Source organism: Cervus canadensis, chromosome X (assembly GCF_019320065.1).
Source record: "Cervus canadensis isolate Bull #8, Minnesota chromosome X, ASM1932006v1, whole genome shotgun sequence".
Taxonomy (NCBI): Eukaryota; Metazoa; Chordata; class Mammalia; order Artiodactyla; family Cervidae; genus Cervus; species Cervus canadensis.
The window spans coordinates 67,680,831-67,706,403 of NC_057419.1; the positions used below are offsets into that span (position 1 = coordinate 67,680,831).

The 25,573-nt window shown below is 33.8% G+C and overlaps 1 protein-coding gene across 9 annotated transcripts in view; it reads left to right on the forward strand.

Moving 5' to 3' along the window:
- The window catches only part of DMD (dystrophin), a 2,532,480-nt gene that overhangs the window by 1,121,655 nt on the left and 1,385,252 nt on the right, over nt 1–25,573 (forward strand). For all 9 annotated transcript variants that reach the window (XM_043457704.1, XM_043457699.1, XM_043457698.1 and 6 more), the window contains 3 exons: nt 6,522–6,609; nt 17,915–18,156; nt 23,972–24,152. In XM_043457704.1, coding sequence (XP_043313639.1) covers nt 6,522–6,609; nt 17,915–18,156; nt 23,972–24,152 — 511 coding nt within the window. The remainder of the gene's footprint in view (nt 1–6,521; nt 6,610–17,914; nt 18,157–23,971; nt 24,153–25,573) is intronic.

The window sequence follows — 25,573 nt, forward strand, 5'->3', positions numbered from 1 at the left end:
TGGATGAGTTTCTACCAGAAGAAAGATTAGAAAAAGCTCATATGTCAAGGGCAGACCTGTTTTCATGAATAAGGTGATTTTAAATAGGTTGTTTAGTTATCAGTACTTAATGCTATAAGAAGAATTGTACTTGGTAAGAAGAATATTAGAGCCTTTCATATTCTGTATAGTAGTGATGGCCAAAAGCTAACTATAGATATTTGGACTAACATTGAAGATGAAACGTATGTAAGAAAATGGGTGTCATCCTTAACATTCAGATGATGCTTTTGGCCTTAAAACAAGGGGAAAGTTTACACACACACACACACACACACACACACACACACACACACACACACACACACACACACACACACACTAAAGAGATGCTGGTTAGAAGGAGGACAAGAGGTTGTAAGTGTTTCTAATCAGCTTATTGAAGAACTAGTAAATTTCTCTTTTCTGTATACTACATGTCCTCCTTTTTACCAGCATCTCTCTAATGTTTTTATTTAGTCACTAAGTTGTGTCTGACTCTTCTGACGCCATGGACTGTAGCCCTCCAGGCTCCTCTGTCCGTGAGATTTCCCAGGCAAGAATGCTAGAGTGGGTTGTCATTTCTTCTCCAGGGGATCTTCCTGACCCAGGGATCAAACCCAGGTCTCCTGCATGGCAGGCAGATTCTTTACCTACTGAGCCACCAGGGAAGCCCATATATTGTATGTAAAAAAAAAAAAAAAAAAAAAATATATATATATATATATATATATATATATATATATATATGTAAGAGGGAGGGGGAGAGAGAGGGAAAGAGATTGACTGATTGATGGATTTAGAACCGTGGAAGAGGAAGAAAGAGTGAAGATGCTGAAACATTTGAGAAAATCTGGGAAAAAAATAATCTCCAAAATTTTTGAGACCACTAAAATGTTGTTACACTTATTCTCTAGTGAGTAACAAAGCATTCCCACATGTCAGCAGAGCCAAAGATTTTGCACAGTCTGAAAATCCAGGAATAACTTAATTAGGGTACTTGAAAATATGATACTCTCTACTTGCCAAATGGAATTACTACTGAGTCCAAAGAATCCTGATTAGTATCATAGTCAAGAAACATTCCTTTGTCTTTTGTTCAGTATCAGTTCTCCATTTTACAGTCTCCAGTAAGAATTTAGGATCGTGATCCTTATGAGATTGGTGTCTCTGTTGCCTTACTATTTCATTTCTATTAAATTCAACATCTTCTAGTCTCATAGTTTTATATCACTTTTTCCTCGAGTCCAGGATATCTTAGCGAAGATGCCAAAAATGCTTCCTGAATTTTTGTTTGGTAGGCTGTTGTCGGGAGTTTATACTCACTCTTTTTTTTTAATATGTTATTTTCTTCATTATATTGCAAGTACCAAGGTGAGATTCTATTGTTTTGACTTGGTGAACTTTACACAGTACTCTTTGCTTTCTGTTTGAGCCATTGTTTATTCCTGTTATCAGGACTTCGTAACAATCCTGTTGGAGAGAGAATTGCTGTGCCAACTCTCAATCTAACCTAAAGTTTCCAGGAGATTTTAAAACTGGATCCAGCTTTACTTTTCAGAGCTTGTAGCCCCGAAACTCCTGGGCTGGTTGTTTGACCACTGTATGTATAGCTACCAGGATTTGTTATGCATGTACACCTTCTTAGAGATTTTGAACTGAGGGTAGGTGGTAGAGACCATAACATTGTGTATGGAGGTGTTATGCTACGATAGACCTCACTTTTTTGTGCATCTACCGTATACCAGGCCCTGTTCTAGGCACTGGAGATAGCACAAAGAAGGGAATGCATAAGGATACATGACCTTCCACAGTTGATATGCCTGTGAGGTGGATGGAAATTAAGCAGATTAATATAGAATGTTACTGATAAATGCCAAAGATGCAAATGAAGTAGGAAGAGAGCTAAGAAGTGTGTGTGTGTGTGTGTGTGTGTGTGTGTGTAGATAGAGTGGCAGTTGAAAGCCTCACTGGGAAGGTACCATTTAATAAAGATTTAAAGCTAGTGAAGAATGGACACATACCTGAGATGGGAGCATTTAAGGCAGAGAGAAGGGTAAATGCACAGACGGAGGAGGTAAGAGTGTGCCTAGAGGATGAGAGAGCAACAAACAGTATATCTGGGGCTGAAATATCAAGGTGTTGAGTAACAGAAGAGGTCAGAGAGGGTAGGGAGATGAAGGTTGGGTGAGTCCATGGTTAGGCTTTGAGCTTTTGCTCTGAGTGAGAAGGGAACTTCTGGAGAGTGGGCTGGCTTCCTCTGTCATCTCTGTGGAGAATGTATCATTAGGGGGCAAAGGCAGGAGTAGGGATACCATTTAGTAGGTTATTCTGAAACATCCAGGCTCGTGAGAGATGATGGGGGTCTTTTGATTAGTGCAGCAGTAGTGAGTAAAGTTGCAGCATCGCTTTCTGGATGAGTTTTGAGGTGAGAGTCAGTAGGATTTTCTGATGGATTGCCTGTGGGGTTTGAGATAAAGAGTCAAGAAGGATGCAAAGTCATTGGACTGAACGAATGTAAATAAAGATGGAGTCCGAGAACATGCTACATGTAGAGGTTGGGGAGATGAGGAACCTGCATGGCAGACTGCATAAAGGCAGTCTTTGAGGTTGGAGGAAGTGTGTGCTCATAGTCTAGGAAGTCACATCAGCATTGCCAAGAAGAGGACTGCTCTGAACCAAATTATCCTGATAAGTAAGTTGAGGACTGAGAATCAACCAGTGACACTTTCTGACTGTCAAACAGCAGAAAGCAGTGGGGACAGCCTTCAAACCAACTGAAAACAGAATGACTTCAAAAGTTTGATTACCTTCATTCCTGTCTCTTTGCTACCCTAAATTTTTTCATTTTACTTTTAGTCAACTATCTATAGCTGTGTATGAAATGAAAGTTGCTGGACTCTTCACTAACGTCTTCATACTTCACAAGGCACATTAGTGCCAGTATTTCTCTTTATTTTCCAATATTCCTCTTTAAAGTGATATAACTTATCAGAACTCAGGTATCATGTAAACATGGACAAATATGAAGAGGCTATTGAATGGCTTCTTAAACCCATATCTCTATGCCTCAGTTACCCAGTTTGCATGTAATATACATCACCTGTGGAGCATAATAATTGGTCTGTACACAGTTGCCCGTCAGCTTATAGACTGTCAGTGTACATATCAAGTGACCAGGCATTCCTTCTGATACCTTGGTGCCCATGCTGCATTAATATTTTGAATACCATCTCTGATGACATCCAAACTATCAGGTTATCTTTACTGTGAGTTGGAATCACATCTGTTCAAATCTGTTTGATTCATCTTCATTGAAATACCCCTAGAAGCAGTAGAGTATGTTTGAAAGAGACCTTAACTTGTAATTAGATCATCAGGGGTCTAAAGCTTTCTACTTCTGTCATCTTTTTTTGTTTGTTTGTTTTTGGCCAGGCCAGGCAGCTTGTGGGATCTTAGTTCCCTGACCAAGGATCAAATCTGTGCCCCCAGCAATGGAAGTGCAATGTCCTAACCACTGCTCCACCAAGGGGTTCCCTTTATCTCCGTGACCTTGGATATTTGATGATCTTATTGGCGCTCAGTTTTATCTTGTGTAAAATAGGAGAAAATAATGCTGATTCTATCTGATAGAATTACTATGAAGCACATATAAAATAATGCACATACGCATTATTTTGGTACACAGTGTTAGGCACTCCGTTTTTTTTTTCATGGTCATGTCAATGTTTTCAAATCTTTCACAAATTTCTTTGTGTCTCACTTTCCTCCTCTGTCAAAGTGGGAGAGTAATAGTACCTACTCCAGAGATTATTGTTTTGCTGTGCTGATGATGCTGGTTATTGTTACCTAAATTAGAACAATTGGAATAATATGGCTAACCAAGCAAGGTTTATTTAAGCTCAAATATTGCCCCCAAGATATTCAATTATCTTTGTCTCTCTGTTAGTAATACTAATTGATTATTCCATTAGATGCTTAGAATAAAGAGCTTATGATCATGACATTTAGAAAGCCATTAATAATTTCTATTCATTATTTATAAAGACAACATGGGATTCTGATTCTACTCTTTATATAATTTCATATATTAAAAAAACTCAATGTAGATAAAATAGAGGCCACTCTGATAGAAAATGGTAATTCTGAAACTGTTTAAGTTGAAGAACACAGTTTGTTCTCATTGTCCTTGCTGTCATTTTGTTATAGTACGAGTATTTATTTTTTCTTTTTTTTTTGTCCTGATGTAGTTAAAATTTGAGACACCTCAAATCCTGCTCTAACTCTTGATAGTGGGAGTATTTGAATATATTTACTTAGAATATGCTTATTTTTCTCTGAGCCCTTTGCAAAGAGCATTTATCTTTTAATGGAAAATAAATTTAAAGTATTAGGAAACATGTGGCAATTAGACATGAAGGACAGAGAATTTAGAAGACAAAAGTTGAGAATTAAGAAAATGTCAATTTTAGAGCTTTGTCTAGGTTCTTATCTTTAACAGTGTATTGTGGCTCCTTTATTTTCATGGACTTTTCAGTCCAAGTAGCAAGCTAGAACCTTCCATGGTTGTGGACATGCTTTTGTAAACAATTCAGTAATGTCTTTGTGAAACTGACTTTCAAGATAACCCAGAAGTTTCACCTGCTAATTGGTATGGGATCCTGGGAACATATAAATCCCCAAGCACCACAGTCTGTGTACTTAGAAATTTTCAAGTAGAATCCAAGATACGAAAATGTTTCTATAACCTTTGGAGTTTTGGTACCAATTACATGAAACTGTGTTCTCATTTGCTGCCCTTGATGCCATAATTAAAAGTGTTTATATTCCAACTAAGCTATAAATACTTTTTTAAAAAGACTGACATTTTTTAGTATTTTATTTCACTTACTTTGCTAAATTTTGATTAGTTTTAATGTATATTATGTTTTTCCTGATTGGATGTATTCTATTATCTATTAGCTTTTAGAATTTTGCTCTCTTTGACCTTGAATCCAGTAATCCTAGTTCATGGAACTCTTTTTAAAATAAATTTAAAGAACTCTATTCACTTGTGACTACTTCTTTAAATTGGAGAATCTTTTAAAATATTTAAAAATATATGGATTATTTTATGAGCATTCCCAGCATTTGATATGCTTGGAGAATTGTCCAATTTAGATGATTACTTACTTATCTGAAAGTATTTTTAGTGTTGCCATATTGCTTGTGTCTATACTTCTGTCTGCATATCTAGATCTGTGTGTCTGTCTTTAACTCTTTGCTTTCAGAGGGAAGACACTAGATCTGCACTCTGCAATTACAGTTGACACATTGTAGCTTTTACAATTTAAATCAACTTAGATTAAATTAAAAGCTAATATACCCAGTTGTACTTGCCATGTTTCAAGCGCTCAGTAAACAAACACATGTGGCTAGTGGGATGCAGATACAGACTATGTCCATTCTTGCTGAAAGTTCTATTGAACAATGCTCCTTAGAGTGTGCATGTATCTATTATATGCTTCCCATCTGTACTCCAGTATTAAAATCTGGAATATTTGTTTAAATGCCTATAAATCTAAAAGTTTTACGAAACAGTCTGATGTGTAAAAACCTGCTGCCACAAACTCAAGTGAAATCTTTGTATAAGGTGACTATTAAATCATAGAAGTATTGCTCTCATTGTATGTTTAATATATTATAGCTTGTTTTTCCTGCAGATAGTTTCAGGACATATAACATTGTTATAGCTATAGCTTATTAATGACTATAGTAATATAGTTCTACTGCATGATAGCTTAGAATTGATGTCTCTGTAGAGACATTATTTGCTAAGCTCAACAGTATCAAATATTACCTTTTGTTAAGTAACTGGGTTTCTGTTGTTTAAAACTTAACTTTGGTTAGGAGAAATGAGCAAAGGGATTTAGGAAGCTTTATGAAACTGAATTTCTTTTTCCTTGAAATGGGAGTACTTTGACAATTTTAGAAAAATTAACCTGCAGTCCTGTATTAAGATAAATGTTTTTTTTTTTTCACTAAATGATTTATGCTAGTATACTTTTTCCCATTGTGTATACTTATTGTATTTTGTTTTATTTTTAATAAAGAATATATACTGATGTTATTAATAACAATTTCAGTGGCGTATTTTTAAAAGGTAAATTCCACTTTAATGATCTAACAGTTTATCATTTCATGGTTTGTTATGATTTGACTTTGGTTCCTTTTGGGGGGGCAGTCTTAACTTATAATGCCTCAGAAACCATCAGGTAAAAAATGTTAACAGTAGACATCTTATTTTTATTTTTTTAAGAAACAACTCAGTATGAAAATGACTTCTGCTTCATTGCCATTTTGATGCATCTGTTGCCAAGAACTTGAGAAAAAAATCTTTAGATTCTCATGATAAACTGACAGAGTGAAATATCTTAAGGCTTGAAAGGGCAAGTAGAAGTTATAATTACTGTGTAGTTTCACAATCCTTGTACTGAATACTCACCTTTGCTATCATGCTGCAGGCCATAGAGCGAGAAAAAGCCGAGAAGTTCAGAAAACTGCAAGATGCCAGCAGATCAGCTCAGGCCCTGGTGGAACAGATGGTGAATGGTAATTACACGGAGTTGATTTAGATAATCTTCTTAGGGATTTGATAAACACATAGGTTCATATTTATCAGCTGAATTATATCAGACAAGCACTTCCTGAATGAAAATTTAAAGTGAGTTTGTGAGCTTTTTATTATTGTTTCTTAATGCAAAGCAAATTATTTGAGGAAATCCAACTTTGAGTCCAATGAAAGAAAATGAAATGTGGTAGAATGTTTTATCAGTCTGTTGCCAAGAAATCAATTTTAGTGCAAAGTCTGCTTACATTTGTCCAAATTATTTAAGAAAACAAGATTTGCAGAAATAAATGGAAATGTAAGCAATCATATGATATATGTCAAGTGATTATAATCAGATTTAAAATAATTTTGGAATATATTTTTCCTATACCTATTTGCTAATAATATATTTGACATTTTCTGTGTTGTTTTCAGTTTTTAACTTATTAAAAAAAAAGGTCTCCTCAGGGGAACTTTTTTTTTTTTAACTTCAATTATTTTGAGTGAGGTAAAAGTACAAAGGTAACAAAACAAATTTTAAATGAATTAAAATTAATTTTTGCTAACACTTGGTACCCCCAAAGCTGTCTGAACAAAATGCTATTGATGTCAATTGTAAGCAAAGTTCTTTCCAGCTGTCCTTGTTATACTACCGTGTTCATTTCTAGGTGTAAGTGGTTTATGAAAATCAGTGTGTGTGTGTGCTTAGTCGCTCATTCGTGTCTGACTCTTTGCGACTCCGTGGACTGTAGCCTGCCAGGCTCCCCTATCCCTATAATGCTATTTCCAAACAAGGTTATTTTTTTAAGAATATATTTGTAAGAATATAATAACCAAATGTAACAAATGTGTTTTTGTTAGGCATGTCAGCTTTTTCCAGTACCTGCCTGCATTCTGAGGCATAAATTCTGTGTTTGAATTACTTTTTGCTTCAATTGCCATGTTGGCATTAAAAAATTCAATGATCTTCCTAGGAAATCAATTCATTTTCTCCTTCTAATGGGCCCCATGACTATATTTGGTTAAAAATAAAAGCAAGCAAATAAGACAGCTGACAGTTGGGTTAACAAGTTAAAGAATGTATAGAAGATGCAAAATACAAAAAATATAGTTGTTTAGATACATGTTTGCTGGGCAGTTTAACTGATGAGTTTGACAACAGCATATTCATACTACATAAAATTATGTGATCTAAAAATATCCTTATACTGTTACATAATTTCCCCCTGGTAACTGCAATATCACTTTTTCATCTTTATAAACTGATATAAAATCTATACTTTTACATGGTCTCAACTTTAAATGGCCTTGGTTCATAATCAAATATCAAGCAGACCTTAACTCAGATTATCTGATAGTAGTATACACTGAATTACTAAAAAAAAATAGAACCCACCTGCCAATGCAGGAGACTTGAGAGACGCAGGTTTGATCCCTGGGTCTGGAAGATCCCCTGCAGAAGGAAATGGCAACCCATTCCAATATTCTTGCCTGGGAAATCTCATGGACAGAGAAGGCTGGTGGGCTACAGTCCGTGGGGCCACAAAGAGTCGGACATGACTGAATGACTAAACTCAAAAAATAAGTTAAAATTTAGAAATTAAAGTAATGATGTTTTTTAATTGAAGTTATATGCAGGGTTAAAAGGCTTACCAGGTGACTCAGCAGTAAAGAATCTGTCTGCAAGACAGAAAATGCAGGAGATGCCACGGGTTTCATCCCTGGGTCCGGAAGATCCCCTAGAGGAGGGCATAGCAACCCAGTCCAGTATTCTTGCTTTGGAGAATCCCATGGACAGAGGAGCCTGTCAGGCTACAGTTCATGGGGTCATAGAGTCGGACATGACTGAAGTGACTGAACACACATGCACGGGTTAAAATGATCTATTATTAGTGACAGCATAATTTTCTAGATTATTGCCCTCATAGCTCAAAATTTTGGAAGCATGAAGAAACATCATGATCTATAGTAAGTCTTTAATAAATATTAATTGGCTGATTAAATTCTTTTTAGCAAAGCAAAATTAAGGCAGTAATTGAGATAACGACATTGGTAATTTCAGTCAGAAAATAATAACACTCCTGAAGGAAAATTCTAGTTTATGTAGAATGCAAAGAGCAGTAAGGGGTAGGGGTTATAATTTAGACATTCCTCATTGGATGACTATATTGATCAAATTTTAAGCTTCTCATGTGTTCTGTTAATGACTATTTGGTGTAAGTGATACGTGATTAATTTCAGATTTGGACTATAAATAGAGAATAGATAGTTCTACTGTGCTCTATTCAATCAAACAGTTTGCATGATTACTAAAAATTACACTCAAAGATTCGAACTTATCATTTTGTTCTTTTTTGTCTTTCATAGAAGAAATTGCTTAGTATTTATTTTAAGCAATTGTGCAAGTTGTGAGTTAAGCCAAGTTTGCAGTAAGTGCTTGGAGTACCTCTCTAGGTATATGTCAGAGGAACCCCCAATCCTAAATTGCAGTTGCTCCACCAACATAGAACCAAGTGATAGAGTATACTGATGTGGTTCATGAAGTTGAAAGACACACTGGTTTCTCTAAACCAGACTTCTCAGCAGTTATCTCAGTAAAGCTCTTAAATTTGCAAGTTAAGAATTTCCTTTCTCAAGTGTGACTATGGAGCTGTAATAAAATTCATAACCATATAAAACACATGCATCCTTGTTTTTTATTTATAGAAAGGAAAAAGAGAGCTGAATCATGGTACTTCATTTATGATCTCATGTAAATATCTATTCCTTTAACCACATATCTTGTCCTTAAAAATTAAGATAAAGGCAGATCATTCCTATATAATGTTATAACTGTATCCAAGTAATGCAAATATATATAGATTAAATGTTTGATTCCCTATGATAGCAACACTTAACATATATTCATAGTTTAAAATATGTATGAAGATAAGCATAAATATAGCTATTATAAAGAAAGCATTCCATAACTATATATGTGTATGTATATATACACACACATAGGAAACTGAATTTTTTACATAAAATAGTTTATCATGGGATTAGAGCATGTTTAAAGTATCTAGAATGCTTTTGGAACTCTTTTTCCTTCAGAATGAAACTCTAAGACATGCAAAAAAAGATTCCTCAATGCTTGTAGTTTACATCAGTTTTGACCCAAAATGGTATATTTCCAAACATATTTCCAAATCAGTTTTGGCCATTTCTAAGTATCTACTGAAAGCATGAATTTTTAGCACCACTTAAGAAATGCAAAAGAAAAAGTATCTGTTAGTCCCGAAGGCATTTACCGAATGAATTTAAGAAAGGCACTAAGAAACAGGGAGGTAGTGTCTCAAAATGGTTAAAAAACAGAGATTATTACCATGATGCCAATATAGAAGAAACTGCTTTCATTTGACATTGCAAAGTTGTGCTACAAGTCAATTGTATGTCCTGAAAACACTGTTTCTCATAACACACGTTTAGTTTTGCGGGGTTAAATAGAAGTTATGATCAATTAGAAGATAATTTTCATTTTGGCTGCATCTCATAAAATGCCAAGTGTTATAAGCAGAATATTATAATATAGTTACTATTAAATATTCTGAGTTTTAATATCAACTACATTGTGAATTTTTCAGTAAAATGAAGTATACTTGAATGATATGCAGGAATTCAGTAAGAGATTCTTATTAATTCATTTGGGACCTTTTTTTAAATCAAAAAAGTTGCATAAATTATTTGCCTACATCAAAGCTATACATGAACATTTTCCTCTTAAGTGTATCAGTTCTTTTAGAAGACTATAAAGGATCTTCATGATCATAATAGACTAAAATGGAGGCTACAATGATACTAAAAGGGAGAATATTATATAAAATGTTAATTTCTGGGATTTTGACATGGAATTTTGATATAACTTTGATTTATCTATTTAACTGTTTCTTTTAATTAACATTGGATTTATTGCTCCTGTATCAAAATCAGTTGATCAGATAAGTATGGGGGATAATCTTATAGTGTTGAGTGGTGGAAAGCTCTTCCTCTTGTTAGATAAATTTTTCACAGATAGAATCTTTATGAAGTTTATTTTCACTATATAAGATTAGTATCATAGCCTTGCTGCTGCTACTGCTAAGTCACGTCAGTCGTGTCCGACTCTGTGTGACCCCATAGACGGCAGCCCACCAGGCTTCCCCATCCCTGGGATTCTCCAGGCAAGAACACTGGAGTGGGCTGCCATTTCCTTCTCCAATGCATAAAAGTGAAAAGTGAAAGTGAAGTCGCTCAGTTGTGTCTGACTCTTAGCGACCCCATGGACTGCAGCCGACCAGGCTTATCCATCCATGGGATTTTCCAGGCAAGAGTACTGGAGTGGTGTGATCATAGCCTTAGTCTCTATAAATTATTCAATCCTAGAACTTTAATGAGAGTAAGTGGGAGATGAAATTGGGTACCTAGTGATCTACTTATGTTTCCTGTAACTGTGATATTCTGAGAAGGGGAATTTCCAGATTTTTATTTATTTAAATTAAAACAATATACAATGTGGACCCTTTTTAATGTTTATTTTTATGTTAATTTAAACACAAAATGGTATAAACTAAAATTTTAGAAAATTTTAGCTATAAATATCAAGTATCTTGCTATTATATCAGTAATATAGATTATTAATAAACACAGGTTTCAAGTATTTTATTTTGAACAGCTTTTTAACTCATTTGCATAACTTCAGAGCAAAAGCTTTTTATTGTTTGAATGAGATTATGGGACATCAGGAGAGTCTAGAACAGTTTTATGCCTAAAACTATGCTCACTTCATTTTTATCTATTTAGCATTAGACTTCATTTTTAATTCTTTTTGTAAAATAATGTTCTTGTATCAAATATTTAGTCTCCTTTTCAGTCAGATATAACAAAAAAGACCCTGGGTTTGATAAATAATTTTCCTTTATTAATATTGAAATTACCAAAATGTTGCATCAAAACATTCATTTAAAAACATAAGCGTAGCTCAGTTTCCTTTTTTTTAAACTATAAAATGGTTTTACCACAATTTCCAGAGGAGATCCTATAATTATCTAATAGGGTTAGTAATGTTTTCTACATTAAATTGTGCTTCACTTTCAATTTCTAATTGTAGTTTTCTGTGTGTTAATTAAGAGCCTGAAGACAATCACATTAAGGAAATGTTTAAATAAAAGTAGTAATTATTAGTATGTTAGACTAAAAGAACATTTCAAAACCATCATCCCATGAGTGTTAGATTATAGTGTTTAAGGTAAAACCTAATAGTAAGTCTGCTAAGTATCATAATTAAATAGCACAGACTGATATCACAGAAAAGGGCTCCTCTTATCCATAATATTAAGTATGGAACTGTATTTTTAATATTTTGGTTTATAGTTCATTAAATACTTTAAAATGAATGATGTCATTTGAATTTGGGCAAAACTTTGTCAGATGGGTAAGGGCAAGCATTAGGGTCAGTTTGACTCACCTCAGTTTGGCAAACCTCTCATTATCTTTTCACATCACTGTGAAGTATTTTCAGAGGCAATAACTATTCTAATTGTATATTTTAATGGGAAGTGATTTTGTAGCTGCTCTGTATATCAATGGGGCATGGAAATGGTACTGTGTGCAGTGGTCCAGCCCCTCCATCATGAATGAGTAGCTTTCCACGGTTGTACTCATTTCCTCTTCTCTTACTCTTTCCTGAGTTCTGGGCAGCTTGATTTATGTTTCCTGTTTTTCCACGTGACACTTGGGATAATGGTCTACACAGAGTTCACACTCAATAAATGTTGTTAATTGACAGACACATTTTTCTTTGTTTAACTTTAATCTCCAAAGGAAGAGACTCGGTTCTTGGTGTGTGTGTCTGTGTGTGTCTTTGTGTGTTTGTGAGTGTAGTGTGTGTGTGAAGGGAGGAAATTAAAGAGGTCACTGGTGTGGAAAATTAGTCACAAAAGCAAATAGGAGTAGAGATCTGACATTTTTCCTCTTATAATTCAGTGCTGTTTAGAAAAAGAAAAAAATGAAAAAAGTTATATTTGTAAATTTATATATTAGATTTATTAGGGACATGAATTTTATGCCCAACCTATTTATTTAAAGTTATTATTTTTAAAACAAGATGATGTGGCAGTTGTATAAAAGTCAGCGTCATCAGAAAACACCCTAGAATTAGTCTATAATACTCAGACCTTACTTTCATGGACTCTGATTAAGTTTCAATTACATTTTAGGCTGTTATATTAAATGCCAAATGGATTTGTAATGACCCTCACTTAATATGCAACAAAAACAGGAGACTATTAGCAACTTTATTTTAAGTTTTCACTCCAAATATTCTTCTAACTCAAGAGCTCTGAAAACACAGGTTTTGTATTATTCTACCCTGGCTTCATGGCTAATGATGAATATACTTGATGAGGAATACTTCACTTTAAGTGGCAGTTTTGAAGTACTTGCATGGAAGGTGGTGCACAATTAAAATTATTCTAACAGTCTGTTATGCACTGTATACAAGTAATAAAATTAATGGATGCACTTCAAGTAATGATCCATTTCCTCTGGGTGCAATATATTTATTCATAGACTATTTCAGGGGTTGTTTAGAATATGAAATGTGAACGGATTATGATCCATTATCCCTGAGATTCTAATGTGCTACTACGAAATGGTTTCCATAAGTATTGTTCATAACGCCTGGTGAGTTAATGTTTGTGTTCTTAAGTAGCTAAGAAAAAATTAGAAAAACAGATGCTCAAACAGTTGATACTTAAAACTTTGCAGGTATCTGCACTTATAAACTGTCTTGAAACAAAGTTTTCAGTTAAGAAGCATAATTCTATGAAATACACATAAAACAATTATATTGAATAATAAAATTATTCACATGGGTGTATTTTCTGGGGAAACAGTACCTTTATTTATTCTGAAAAGTTTTAAGGGACTTTTTCATAATCTCATTACTAGTAGTAGATAATAGGTGGCCAATTAATTCATGAAGTTGAAGTAATAACATTTCCAATTTTAGTTGATCCCTCCTCCAAGTATTTTAAATCAAATTCGAAGGACAAGAGAATGCCTGGGTCTCTGTATTTGGCTTTTTGCATCTGTGACTGTTGCTTCCCTAGTGTTTGTATTTGTATGAAATAAGCTATTGATTTTGTGTTGGGCAAGTTCACAGGTAAAGTGTGTTTATTTTATACCTACTCTAAGCTGAGAATTCTATCAGATACTACCAGTGGAAACATTTTTCTTAGGGGATTTTATAGTTTAGAAAGACAGGATATACTCTTGTTGAGCAGGGAGCATATTCATATATGAATTAATACAGTATTTCCATATAAAGCCTTAATAATAAAATGTCTGATTTTCTGCCATCAAAATCATATATTATTCAGTGACGTAGAAATTTCTGTTTTTAAGTTTTGACATGGCTATCCTTTATAACTTGAATTTCAAATAATTATAAATTTATGACGATTATTCCAAGATTCCCTAATAAGCTCTTATACATTCATTGCTGATTGATATGATTTCTTATAAAATGTATAAATATACTTTATCCCACATTATATAAAATTACTACTATCTTTAAAAATTATTTATTATTTTTCACAAATGATCTTTCTCAGTCATTAAAAACTCTCCTCCGGTCCCTAATTTCACCATTTGAAAGATCTGATCTTTTTTCCTTGTTTCCTATAGGTTCTTTTTGCATTTCTTTATATTAACATTGACTAATATTTATTGGTTGCCTGGTATATGTCATGTTTGGTGTAACGATTCACACATGTTAACTCAGAACCCTGATAGGTGTTCAATAAAGTCAATTGTATTTCTAAAAAAAATTTATTTTATATTGGAGTATAGTTGATTGACAGTGTTGTGTTACTTTCAGGGGTACAGCAGAGTGATTCAGTTATATATACACTTGTGTCTATTTTTTTTTTCAGATTCTTTTTCCATTTAGAGTACTGCAGAGTATTGCCCAGAGTTCCCTGTGCTATACAGTAGGTCCTTGTCAGTTAACTATTTTATATATAGCAGTGTGTACATGTCAATCCTCATTCCATGGATGAAAAAAGTAAAGTCCAATAAGAGTACTTAGCAGAACCCAGTTCACTCATTTAGTAAAGGGAGGGGTCAGATTTGAACTCAGGTGTGCCTGATACCAGAGCTCTTGCTGTGAGCTTTTATACCCTTTTGCCTGCCTTTGCCGTTTACCCTAGTAAGTGATCCTTCTTGTGCCTGTTGTTATACTTTCATTCCCTTTATTCAGTTGTAAAAGTCAATATGCTTATAAGTGAAGAGTACTGTAGATTTCAAAGTGGAATGGTACTCAATTCACTTTTCCCATTTATATTAATTTCTTTTGTAGCAATGTTTAGCATTTGGACATATTTTAGGCATGACATTGAACTGATAGTTTTGGGTAATAATCAAGGACTCATTAAATTCTATCTCTGGATTTTATTAGGTGCCATAGAACTTACTGATACTTCAGTATAATTTGATTTGTATTTTGCTGAGTAAATTAACATGGATTATTCATATGAAAATTAATTTATTATTTTTTCCAATTGCTTAGGGGTTTTCATATGGTTGACCTCAGGAACAGTGAGATAATATTTTCTGTATTCCCTTATCATTTAGACTAATGCTAAATAAATTCAATCCAGCATCATTCTGTCAGTACTTTTAATTTACTTTAGCATTTCTCATTTGTCTATCATGGACTTGGACTACCAAGGACTCCCTTCTTCTAAGTGCTTATTCACATTTAATATGTGCTGAAAATATTTCTCCTAAACATCTGGTCCTTTAGATCCATGGCACATTTTTTGAGTCATTTTCTAACATAATTTACTGTTTCTACCCTGTGTATTTTTAAATTACTTCATTTCATTTTCCAGCAATAATATCAGCATTTTATCATAGTATTTTTTCTCAAAATGAGTATATGACCGGACATTTGGATTCTTCTCTTATACTTTGCAACAAACATGATCATTTTATAACTATAGTTTCTTAGTGGCATCCCTCGGAACATATTTTGGTATAATTCTTGGTCACTGCTCAAAACCAAATTATCCCAAGCAGAATATCCCACAAAACATCCAGATGTCTCAATGTGTCAATAAAACCAGTTGCTTCCTTAACTACTACAAGGGTATTAGAGGAATAGTTTACTCCTGCAAACCACAGGCTGCCTTTTATAGCTGTATATGTGGAAATGATATTTGTGGTTTGTTTTCTGCAGTATCATCTTGAATAGTGTCAAACTCTGAAATTAGCAAAACTGGAGCTGTGTTTCAAATGAATTGAGAGAGATGTGGTTTGGAAGCATAGCATAATTTTGACAAAATAAAAATCAGAGTATCTGAGCAGAGTAAAGTAAAAGAGAATAAAATAATATAATTGTTAATTTCAAATCCATGTTTTTTTTTCTCTAGAAAGAGTAAAAGGGGAGGCATGTACAAGTTAGCAGAACTTCAGGCCTCATATTTGCTAGAGATGGTCTTCAGACTTCTTAATAACTTACTGGTCCTTTAACTAAATCATATTATCAGAAAGTTGTATAAAATGGACATTCATAGAAGTAGATTCTCCTGGACAAGTTGGTCTTCACTAAATCACATTAGCCCCTTAGATACTTTAATCTAGAGGAAGACTCTTACACTGAGCTTATGATCTCTTTTGAGATCTGTGAATATATGTAAGAATAGGAAACATTTGAGTATTCAGTATTTCAGAAATATTAGGAAGTTATCAGTGCTATCATAGCTATGTTTTTTTTTCCCACTTCTTTTTTTTCCATTTATTTTTATTAGTTGGAGGCTAATCACTTTTACATAGCTATGTTTTAATGTCCATATTATATTTAATATTTTTCTTTAGTGTAATTTATTAAGGAAATTGCTATGTAAACCAATTGTGTGTATAAGAACATTTACATGTTGTGAACACTACAGAATTAATACAGAATTAATACTGTGATATTGGTGTACTCTCATTAGTACAGCATTAGTTACATATCACACTTTGAAAAAAAATTAAATGAGATGACATATGTTAAAAGACAGCATATTCTATAAGACATAGTAGGTTTTCTAGAAGGCTAAAGTTGATAATGATATGGTTATGTTTCCATTTTGCCCTTGATAGATTTTTTTCTGCTTAAGTATTTCTATAGCTGGTTTTCAAATATTCAGATCAACCTCCACATTTGTAAATGATGTGTAAATAATTTAAAAATCTTCTTTATAATTAGAAACATTATTTTTCCTAATGCTTGTTTTCTTTCTTTGGACTCATGTGCAGTCTGCTTATTTCTGGCTTTGTATAGCATAAACAGATAATTAAATTGATTTTTTAAAAATACATGTTGTGAAGTAATTAGCCTCCAACTAATAAAAAAATTAAAAAAAAAAAAAGAAAGAAACATTAAAAAAAAAAATACATGTTCACTTTTTACAAAATAGAAGTAGAGTCATGGATGTAGAAAGCGAACTTCTGGTTACCAGAGAATAAGGAGAGGAGAGGGATAAATTGGGAGATTGGAATTGACATATACACACTACTGTATATAAAATAGATAATTAATAAGAACCTGCTATATAGCACAGGGAACTCTACTTAATACTCTGTAATGGCCTGTGGGAAAAGAATCTAAAAGAGTGGATACATGTGTATGTATAACTGATTCACTTTGCTGTATACCTGAAACTAACATATCACTATAAATCAACTAGATGGCCAATAAAATCCTTTAAAAAGAAATTGGAAATCTAAATTTTTATGTCCATATTTTAATTAAAGACATGTATGACACAGTGATCAATAAAAGGATTTCAAACAAAAAATCCAAATATAACAATTCAACTAATTGTAAATCTTTTTAAAAAGTAAAAATATGTTACTTTTTAGACCGTATAGTTTAATAACATACATGATATTCAACGTTTATTTGGAAATATCCAAAAAGCTATTTGTCTGTAATCTTCCATCCCCCATCATAACTTTGTACATTTTTTGTTTTTATTTAAATGTATTCTACTCTACTATATCTTATGTATCCTTATCTAGTACTTTGTTGTATTCATATTATTTGATAAAATGCAACTCCAGCAATTTGTAGTCAATAATGAGAAATCGTATTGATACTTCAGCTTCTTCAATAAATAATTTATTTGAAATCATTCAGATGATGAATAGTTTTAAACTTGAGACAACATTGGTTTTCAGCTAATGTCTTTCAGTTTGTGGCTTCAGTGGATATATATATATTTTTTAAATTTGTGTTTCTAGAGGGTGTTAATGCTGACAGTATCAAACAAGCCTCAGAACAACTGAACAGCCGGTGGATCGAGTTCTGCCAATTGCTAAGTGAGAGACTTAACTGGCTGGAGTATCAGAACAGCATCATCACTTTCTATAATCAGCTACAACAATTGGAGCAGATGACAACTACTGCAGAAAACTGGTTGAAAACCCAACCCACTACCCCATCAGAGTCAACAGCAGTTAAAAGCCAGTTAAAAAATTGTAAGGTAAGAATCTTTGCTCCTATTTGGAGCATCATAAGTAGCAATTTCTTAGAAATTTCCAGAAGAATAGCAGAGTACTTAATGGTAAAATTTTCCTCTTAAGGGATTAGTGAAACACAGTAAAGATTAAAATAAAAATGACAAAACTCATTTAAAATAGGTAAAATATGGATACCCGAGTCCCGAAAAGCTTAGTTACACATAATTAATTGATTTTGTCAGATTGCAAAATGACGAGGCAGTATTGGAATGTGGGAACCACATATATCCTATGGAAAGTGGAAAATAATTTGGAGCTCTTTCTTATAATGTTAAGAGGAAAACTCAGTCATATGTTCAAAATGTGAAATTCACACAAACACAAGCAGCTGATATCCTATATAATTGGATATATGAGGAAAATCTTTCAAAATGGCAGTTATTAAATTTGGATAATTAGAGGACGGTCATTTACAAAAATACTTTTTTATATGTGCTTGGAATATAGAGGAATCTCAAGGGATAGTACAGTAACCCAGCATCAGAGCTGTTATTATTCTTAAAATAGAAGGGATCAGGGAGAGAGAAGTTACAGAAACCCTGAAGATGAATTAGATGTCCATTGTAAAGACAGCTTTCAGAGCCAGTCCAAGTGCTAACACAGGAATGGAGGCAGAAAAATAGAGACTCTGTTTTACTCTCTTTCTTGCCTCCAGAATCTGAACAGGACTCCCCATCAACTAAAATTAATCAGAAGTCAGAGGACGAAAAGCGGTAGTCTATAACTGTCATTCTAGGTTACAGGAGAAGGTTGGGCTGTGTATCTAGTAGGGTAATCAAGATACAACACACACAAAAGGGCTGCGAAAGAGACTAAAAGAGTACTCTGCATGTGTAAGAAAACAAGGGATATATCAATAGAAACAACTTGAACTTTTTGCATAAGTAGTAACTACAAAATGTTAGTTTGCATAGTTAAAACACTTTTCATGGGAAGTAGGAAGTTGCTTACAGGATAGATGAAAAGGTTTCCAGGATGAACTTTAAGGGTAGACTGAGATGACTGGGTTTAATTTTAAAAGCAATAAATGAGGGTTAATCTGCATACTTTGGAAATAATGGTTTAAATAATGGGAAACTGAAGATGGAGAGATGACAGGGTTGGTTTGGAGGCTATTGAACCCTGAAAGTGATGGGGAATTCAAAATTATTTTGAGGGGGAAGTCAAATGAAGGATTTGATGATTCTTCTTCGCATAATGAAACTACAGCTTTACTAGGAAGTAAATACATTTAGTAAATACATTTTTGGATAAAGAATACCATATAGTGAGGCATTTATTTTATTAGCTAAATATACAAGTGTAGGGAATTTCTTTTCCCTATAATTCTAGATACATTTACATTTTGCTATTAAAGAATAGAATCCATGACTTTGTTCTGTGAATTAGTGGAATATTTCACCTATATCATTTCTTGCAATAAAAAAATCTGATGATAGTTCTTTAACCTGTTTCTTGAAATTCAAATATAGACATTAATTGCATCTTCAAAATGCATTCATCCATAAAATACATATTCAATGTCTCTAATGTGGCCAAGAATGATATTAAGTGTATTAACTGGTTCAGGCTGCCATAACAAATACCGTCAACTAGGTGGCTTAAACAAAGAAGTTTATTTTCTCACAGTTCTAGAGGCTGAAAGTCCTAGATGAATGTCTGGCAAGGTTCAGCTTCTGGTGAGAACTCTCTTTCTGGCTTGCAGACAGCTGCCTTCTCCCCACGTTCTCACCTGGCCTTCCCTTGGCACATGTGCATGGAAGGAGAAAGATCTGTCTCTCCTTGTAAGGCCACTGATCCTATCAGATAAAAACTTTGCGTTTAAGACCTGATTTAACCTTAATTACTTACTTAAAAACCTCATAGCCAATTATAGCCACCTTTCGAGGTTAGAGTTTCTGCACGTAAATTTGGGGGGCGGGCATCATCCAGTCCACTGATTCTTCCCCTGCCCCCTATTTATGTCCTTGTCACATACCATGAGCCCCCAAAGTCCAGAAGTCATAACTCATTCCACCATCAACTCTAAAGTCCAAAATCTCGTCATCATTTAAATCAGATATGGGTGAGACTCAACATACAATTCATCCTGAGATAAAATGCCCCTCTGACTGTGGACCATTAAAACCAGGACAACATATGTGTTTTCAAAATATGATGGTGGGACAGGCATAGGGAAAGGCATTCCCATTCCTAAAGGAATAAAAGTAGGGAAGAAAGAAAGGATGATAGATCCTAATCAAGTCCAAAATTTAAGATTTGAGAATAACCTTCTCTGGCTTGATGCCCTTCCTTCCAATCCTGCTGGGGTGATAGTTCTACCTTTAGGACCTACTGGGGTGGCAGGCACTTAAGTTTTGCGAAGGTCAGCATGAGCATTCATTGATCCTACCCTCATAACATTATTGTAGAGTAGATGAGAAGACATTAAGTAAATGATTAAATAAACAGATATAAAATTACCACTGGGGCAAACATTTTAAACAGAGTTCTGGGAGACTATCTAACAGGGAAAACCTGACCTAGACAGAACCACTAAGGGCAGCTTCCTTGAGGCAGGTACATTTGAGTTGAAATTAGGAGAACAGCAGGGAAGGAGGCTTCAGGCAGAACAAACATGGTGGGAGGGAGCAATGACCAAAGAACTGAAATAAGGCCGAGGTGAATACTGAGCATAAAAAGGCAAAAATGCAAGCATATGGTGGCTCAGATGGTAAAGAATCTTTGTGCAGTGCACGAGGCCAGGGCTCGATCCCTGGGTCAGGAAGATCACCTGGAGAAGGAAATGGCAACCCACTCCAGCATTCTTGCTTGGAGAATCCCATGGACAGAAGAGCCTGGCTGAACAGCTAACACTTTCAATTTTCACATAGGAGACAAAGCAATGACTCTTAGGGCACACTAGGGCCTTGGTCTCTTTCTGAGGAGAGGATGGAGATCACTGGGAGTTATATATCTTAAATATTCCTTCAGGGTTAGAGAAGTCATCCTAAGTGAAATTAATTCTTTATTTTTTTCCTGCATTCAGCCACAAAGTTCCAAATTCTGATGATATGATTCCATCCCTTTTTATCACCCTTACTCTTTCTCTCTTCCCCATTGGTTTCTATTAATTTGATGTATCACCTTAGGTACAATGTTTAGCAGGATAGCTCAAGATCATTCACACAGCAGGTGAAATTGTACTACTTTGTTGTGATCAGTGATAGGTAAATCAATTACCCCTTCCTATTTGTCGGTGTAGTCTGTTATTTGGAGATGTTTTTAGGAGTAAGGTGCAGATTTAACTCAGACTCATATTTACCAGAACTGTTCTTGACATGTTGAGGGCTAGGGAGCACTTTAGTAATTGGAAGAAATCCATGGACATTTTCCTGAGAAAAATAAACGTTTTTCCAGGGTAAACATACAATTTTAAAGGATAAACAAACTCAGAGAACATGCCTTACTGTGGAGGACCAACCACACTAAGGCTTTTTTATGGAAATAATGAGTAACTGTTATCATTGTTAACATCTTTTAAATGTTAAATATTTGAGGTCAGAATGATATTTCCTATAATTTACTATCAGAACTTTAAGGTCCCAGCTGAACATTTGCCCAAATGTTTTATTAGTTTCAAAGTTCTCTTTGTTTTGCAGAGTATACTTTGCTATACTGTAGGCTCCTTATATAGCCCCCTAAACAGGGAGAATGACGGCCTTCCATCTGGCCAAATGTAAATTGGGTTATTAAATGTTTCACAGCAGATGTCAACGGTACCATTTGCAAGTCTAGTGTACAAAGTGAATGTCTGTAATTCTATGATCCAAATCACAGAATATTACCTTTTGCCTCTTTCTTATTTTTCATCTATGAATATACACCTACCCTCTCACACTTGATCAAGAGGCTTTATATTTGAATGGGAGAGATGGGGGTCATCTCCTCATTTATTTAAATGTCTTTCATTTTCACCTACCAGATGAATCAACTCATACTGATATAATCACATACCAAAATTTCCCAGAAAGTTATCTTTATATCTTCTAAAAATAGATAAAATGATCTATGTGATAAACTTATTCATTCCTAAGACAAATGTTACTTTCTCTAAAAGAGTATGCATGCATACAAATATATATATATATATTTACCTTTTACTCTAATTTCCATGAAGGTGAGATTTATATTTTGTTCATAATTACTATAATTCTATAAATTTTCCCTTCTAATTGGCTTGTGTTTCCTGATAGCTCAGTTGGTAAAGAATCTGCCTGCAATGCAGGAGACCTCGGTTCGATCCCTGGGTCAGGAAAATCTGCTGGAGAAGGGAAAGTCTATCCAATCCAGTATTCTGGCCTGGAGAATTCCATGGACTGTATAGTCCATGCGGTCGCAAAGAGTCACACACAACTGAATGACTTTCACTTTCAGTTGGCTTGTGATCCAATTTTTTAATTTTAATTATCCTGTTTTTTTATATTTTGAATGGTAAAGAATCCTGAAGTGTTTTTTCTAGAGGTAGCATAGTTATGATTTCTAAGTGAACAATAATGGTAATAATACTTTAAAAAAGAACAATTTTAATTTCTTTGAGTTCAAATTACATATGTATCAGATACTTATGAATTGCAACTTATTGGAGAAAAAAGAGTTTGAAAACATTTGTATTAAGAACAGCACCATTCCGAAGAAATTGAATGCAGGCCACAAATGTGAACTACATGTGTAATTTTAAATGCTCTAAAAATGACATTGAAATAGGAAAAAAATAAGTAAGTCAGTGAATTTCGATAATGTGTTATATTTACCCTGAAATATCAAAAAATATCATTTTAAGATTTAATAATTATTTAAATTTATGTGAGTTTGTATTTTCATACCAACTCTGAAATCTAGTGTATGTTTTACGATGACAACACATCTAAATTTGGACTAACTACTTTTCAGATGCTTAGTAGTCACAGTTGACTAGAGACTACTACACTGGATAGCCTGGCAGAATGTCCATGTGACTTGATCAAACAAATCAGAATAGTCTTGAGAGTGAAAAGGAGTGTTATTAACAATTATGCCAGGAAAACAAGAGTTAAACAGAGCAAAGAGTCCCTCTAATTAAAATGATAACAATTGCCTATTCAGTCAGAAGAAGTAAGATCATACAAAACTTAGATAATTATAGACACAAGTGTGTGAGTGTATATACTATTAGTATGTAAATTACAAATATATGTGTACATATATGATTATAATATATATTCTACATGCATATGTGTAATCTATATAACATTAATATACATGCATATATGTGGCTTAATTTAATATATATGTAGACATATATAGATATGTATGCATATATATATAATTTATATTCTACACAAATGAATTTACAGAAGAAAATTGTTCATTGGATAAGCTTAGAATTTGAAGCAAAGGTGCACAATTTTGAGATGAGAGTTGTAAAGGAACATCTGTGTTTGATTTATGAAAAAGATGTAAGGTCATTCATAGTACTTTTCAACTGTATCAATCCATACCTGGTGATGTTCTAAATGATGGCATTTTGAAATTTAAAAATTGTTGTTCACGATGGTATCTGTTGAGTGAAGAGCCATGGTATTCTCAAATTGATGACGTATGCTGGAGGCTCGCTTGAGCCATCTTGGATGTTTGTTATCAATTTTCTGATAAAGGCCTTTAGCTAAGCTTGAGTCACTGCCTTTCAATACTTTCCTTTGCACAACTGTAATGTATGCAAAGTAACAGTGTTATTTAATACTCTAAATTATGGTACAGGATGAAGTCAACCGGCTGTCAGCTCTTCAGCCTCAAATCGAGAGATTAAAAATCCAAAGCATAGCCCTGAAAGAGAAAGGACAAGGGCCAATGTTCCTGGATGCAGACTTTGTGGCCTTTACAAATCATTTTAACCAAGTCTTTGCTGATATGCAAGCCAGAGAGAAAGAGCTACAGACAAGTAAGTAAAAATACTTACCATGACTGACTCTGTATTTTCCTAATTAGTTACTTGTCATGAAAAGAGTAAGTACTAACATGAAAGAATGATTTTCACCAAAGAAACCATGCTCCCTACAACCTGTAGTAACAAGTAATGAAATGCTATTGTAGGCAAACAGATATGTTAGATTTCCATTTCTCTCCCTCCATTATAATTTCATGACTATGAGAAACAAATAAAGCATATGTTGTATAGAGACATAACTTCTCCTTGGCAAGTTGCAAATTTTACAATCTGATGTTTGGAACATGGAAGGAAATAAAAGAGCTGTTGAAGCCCTGTTAGTAGGTTTTCATCAAATCCAGTTTGCTTCATGTACAAGAATATCTAGCTAGGTGTCTTGCTAATACTTCTATCAATTTCTATGAAGATTATTATAGCTGTAGCATACATGTGGCAACTGAAACTCAGCCAAGGGCAAATTATTCTTTGGGCTGCATTTTACTATTGGATCACTCTAACTATACCATATCTTCTTTTTTCTTGTTTACTGGTAAAATACAACATAACCTTGGAGCAATTATGCAACTACCTACATATGACTAGCAAATTTTTCAGGATGTCTCTTTTGTCTTTCACCAATTTGCTCTTAGGATATTCATACACAGTCCAAATACCCCTACTCATCAGCCTACTTTTGAAGACAAAATTTCCTTTGACAAGCAGGTTTTTGAGCACATTTAAGTATCAGTGAAAGGGTTTTTGAGTCACCATATATATATATGCATATGTATATATATGTACACACAGAGGAGTATAGAGTAAAACTAGATTTCAAAGCATTAAGATAAAAATATTTTTTAAAAGTTATACTTAGAGTTTTTATGAGAAGCACAAGAGCATATATTTGTTTTCTACTGAGACTTTAAGTTTGTTGGAACACACGCATTTTTAATTGCTTTCCTTTGTAAATATGCAACAAATTTACCACACAATAACATTTCTAGAATCAGCATAGTGTAATATATGGGCTTTCCTCACTTTCTAATGTTTTTTCCTTTTATTTCCTGGTGAGGTCATATATTGAAAAATGAATGCTTTTTTTCCCCCCCTTTTACTTCAAAGTCATTTTTTGCTGAGGAGTTTATTTTACTAATAGGGAATGAAGGAATACAACTTTACAATCCTGTCAGCTCCCTCTAGTGGATTTCACTGTACTTGTTGCTGGACTTCTCTAAAATCAACTGGGGAAAAGACTGAATATCCTAAATTTTCAAACATTGGCCTAATTAAGAATAATGCATTTCCGGCTGATTCATATCAATGTATGACAAAACCCACTGAAATGTTGTGAAGTAATTAGCCTCCAACTAATAAAAAAATTAAAAAAAAAAAAAAAAAGAATAATGCATTTCCATTATCATAAAATCCATAAACCT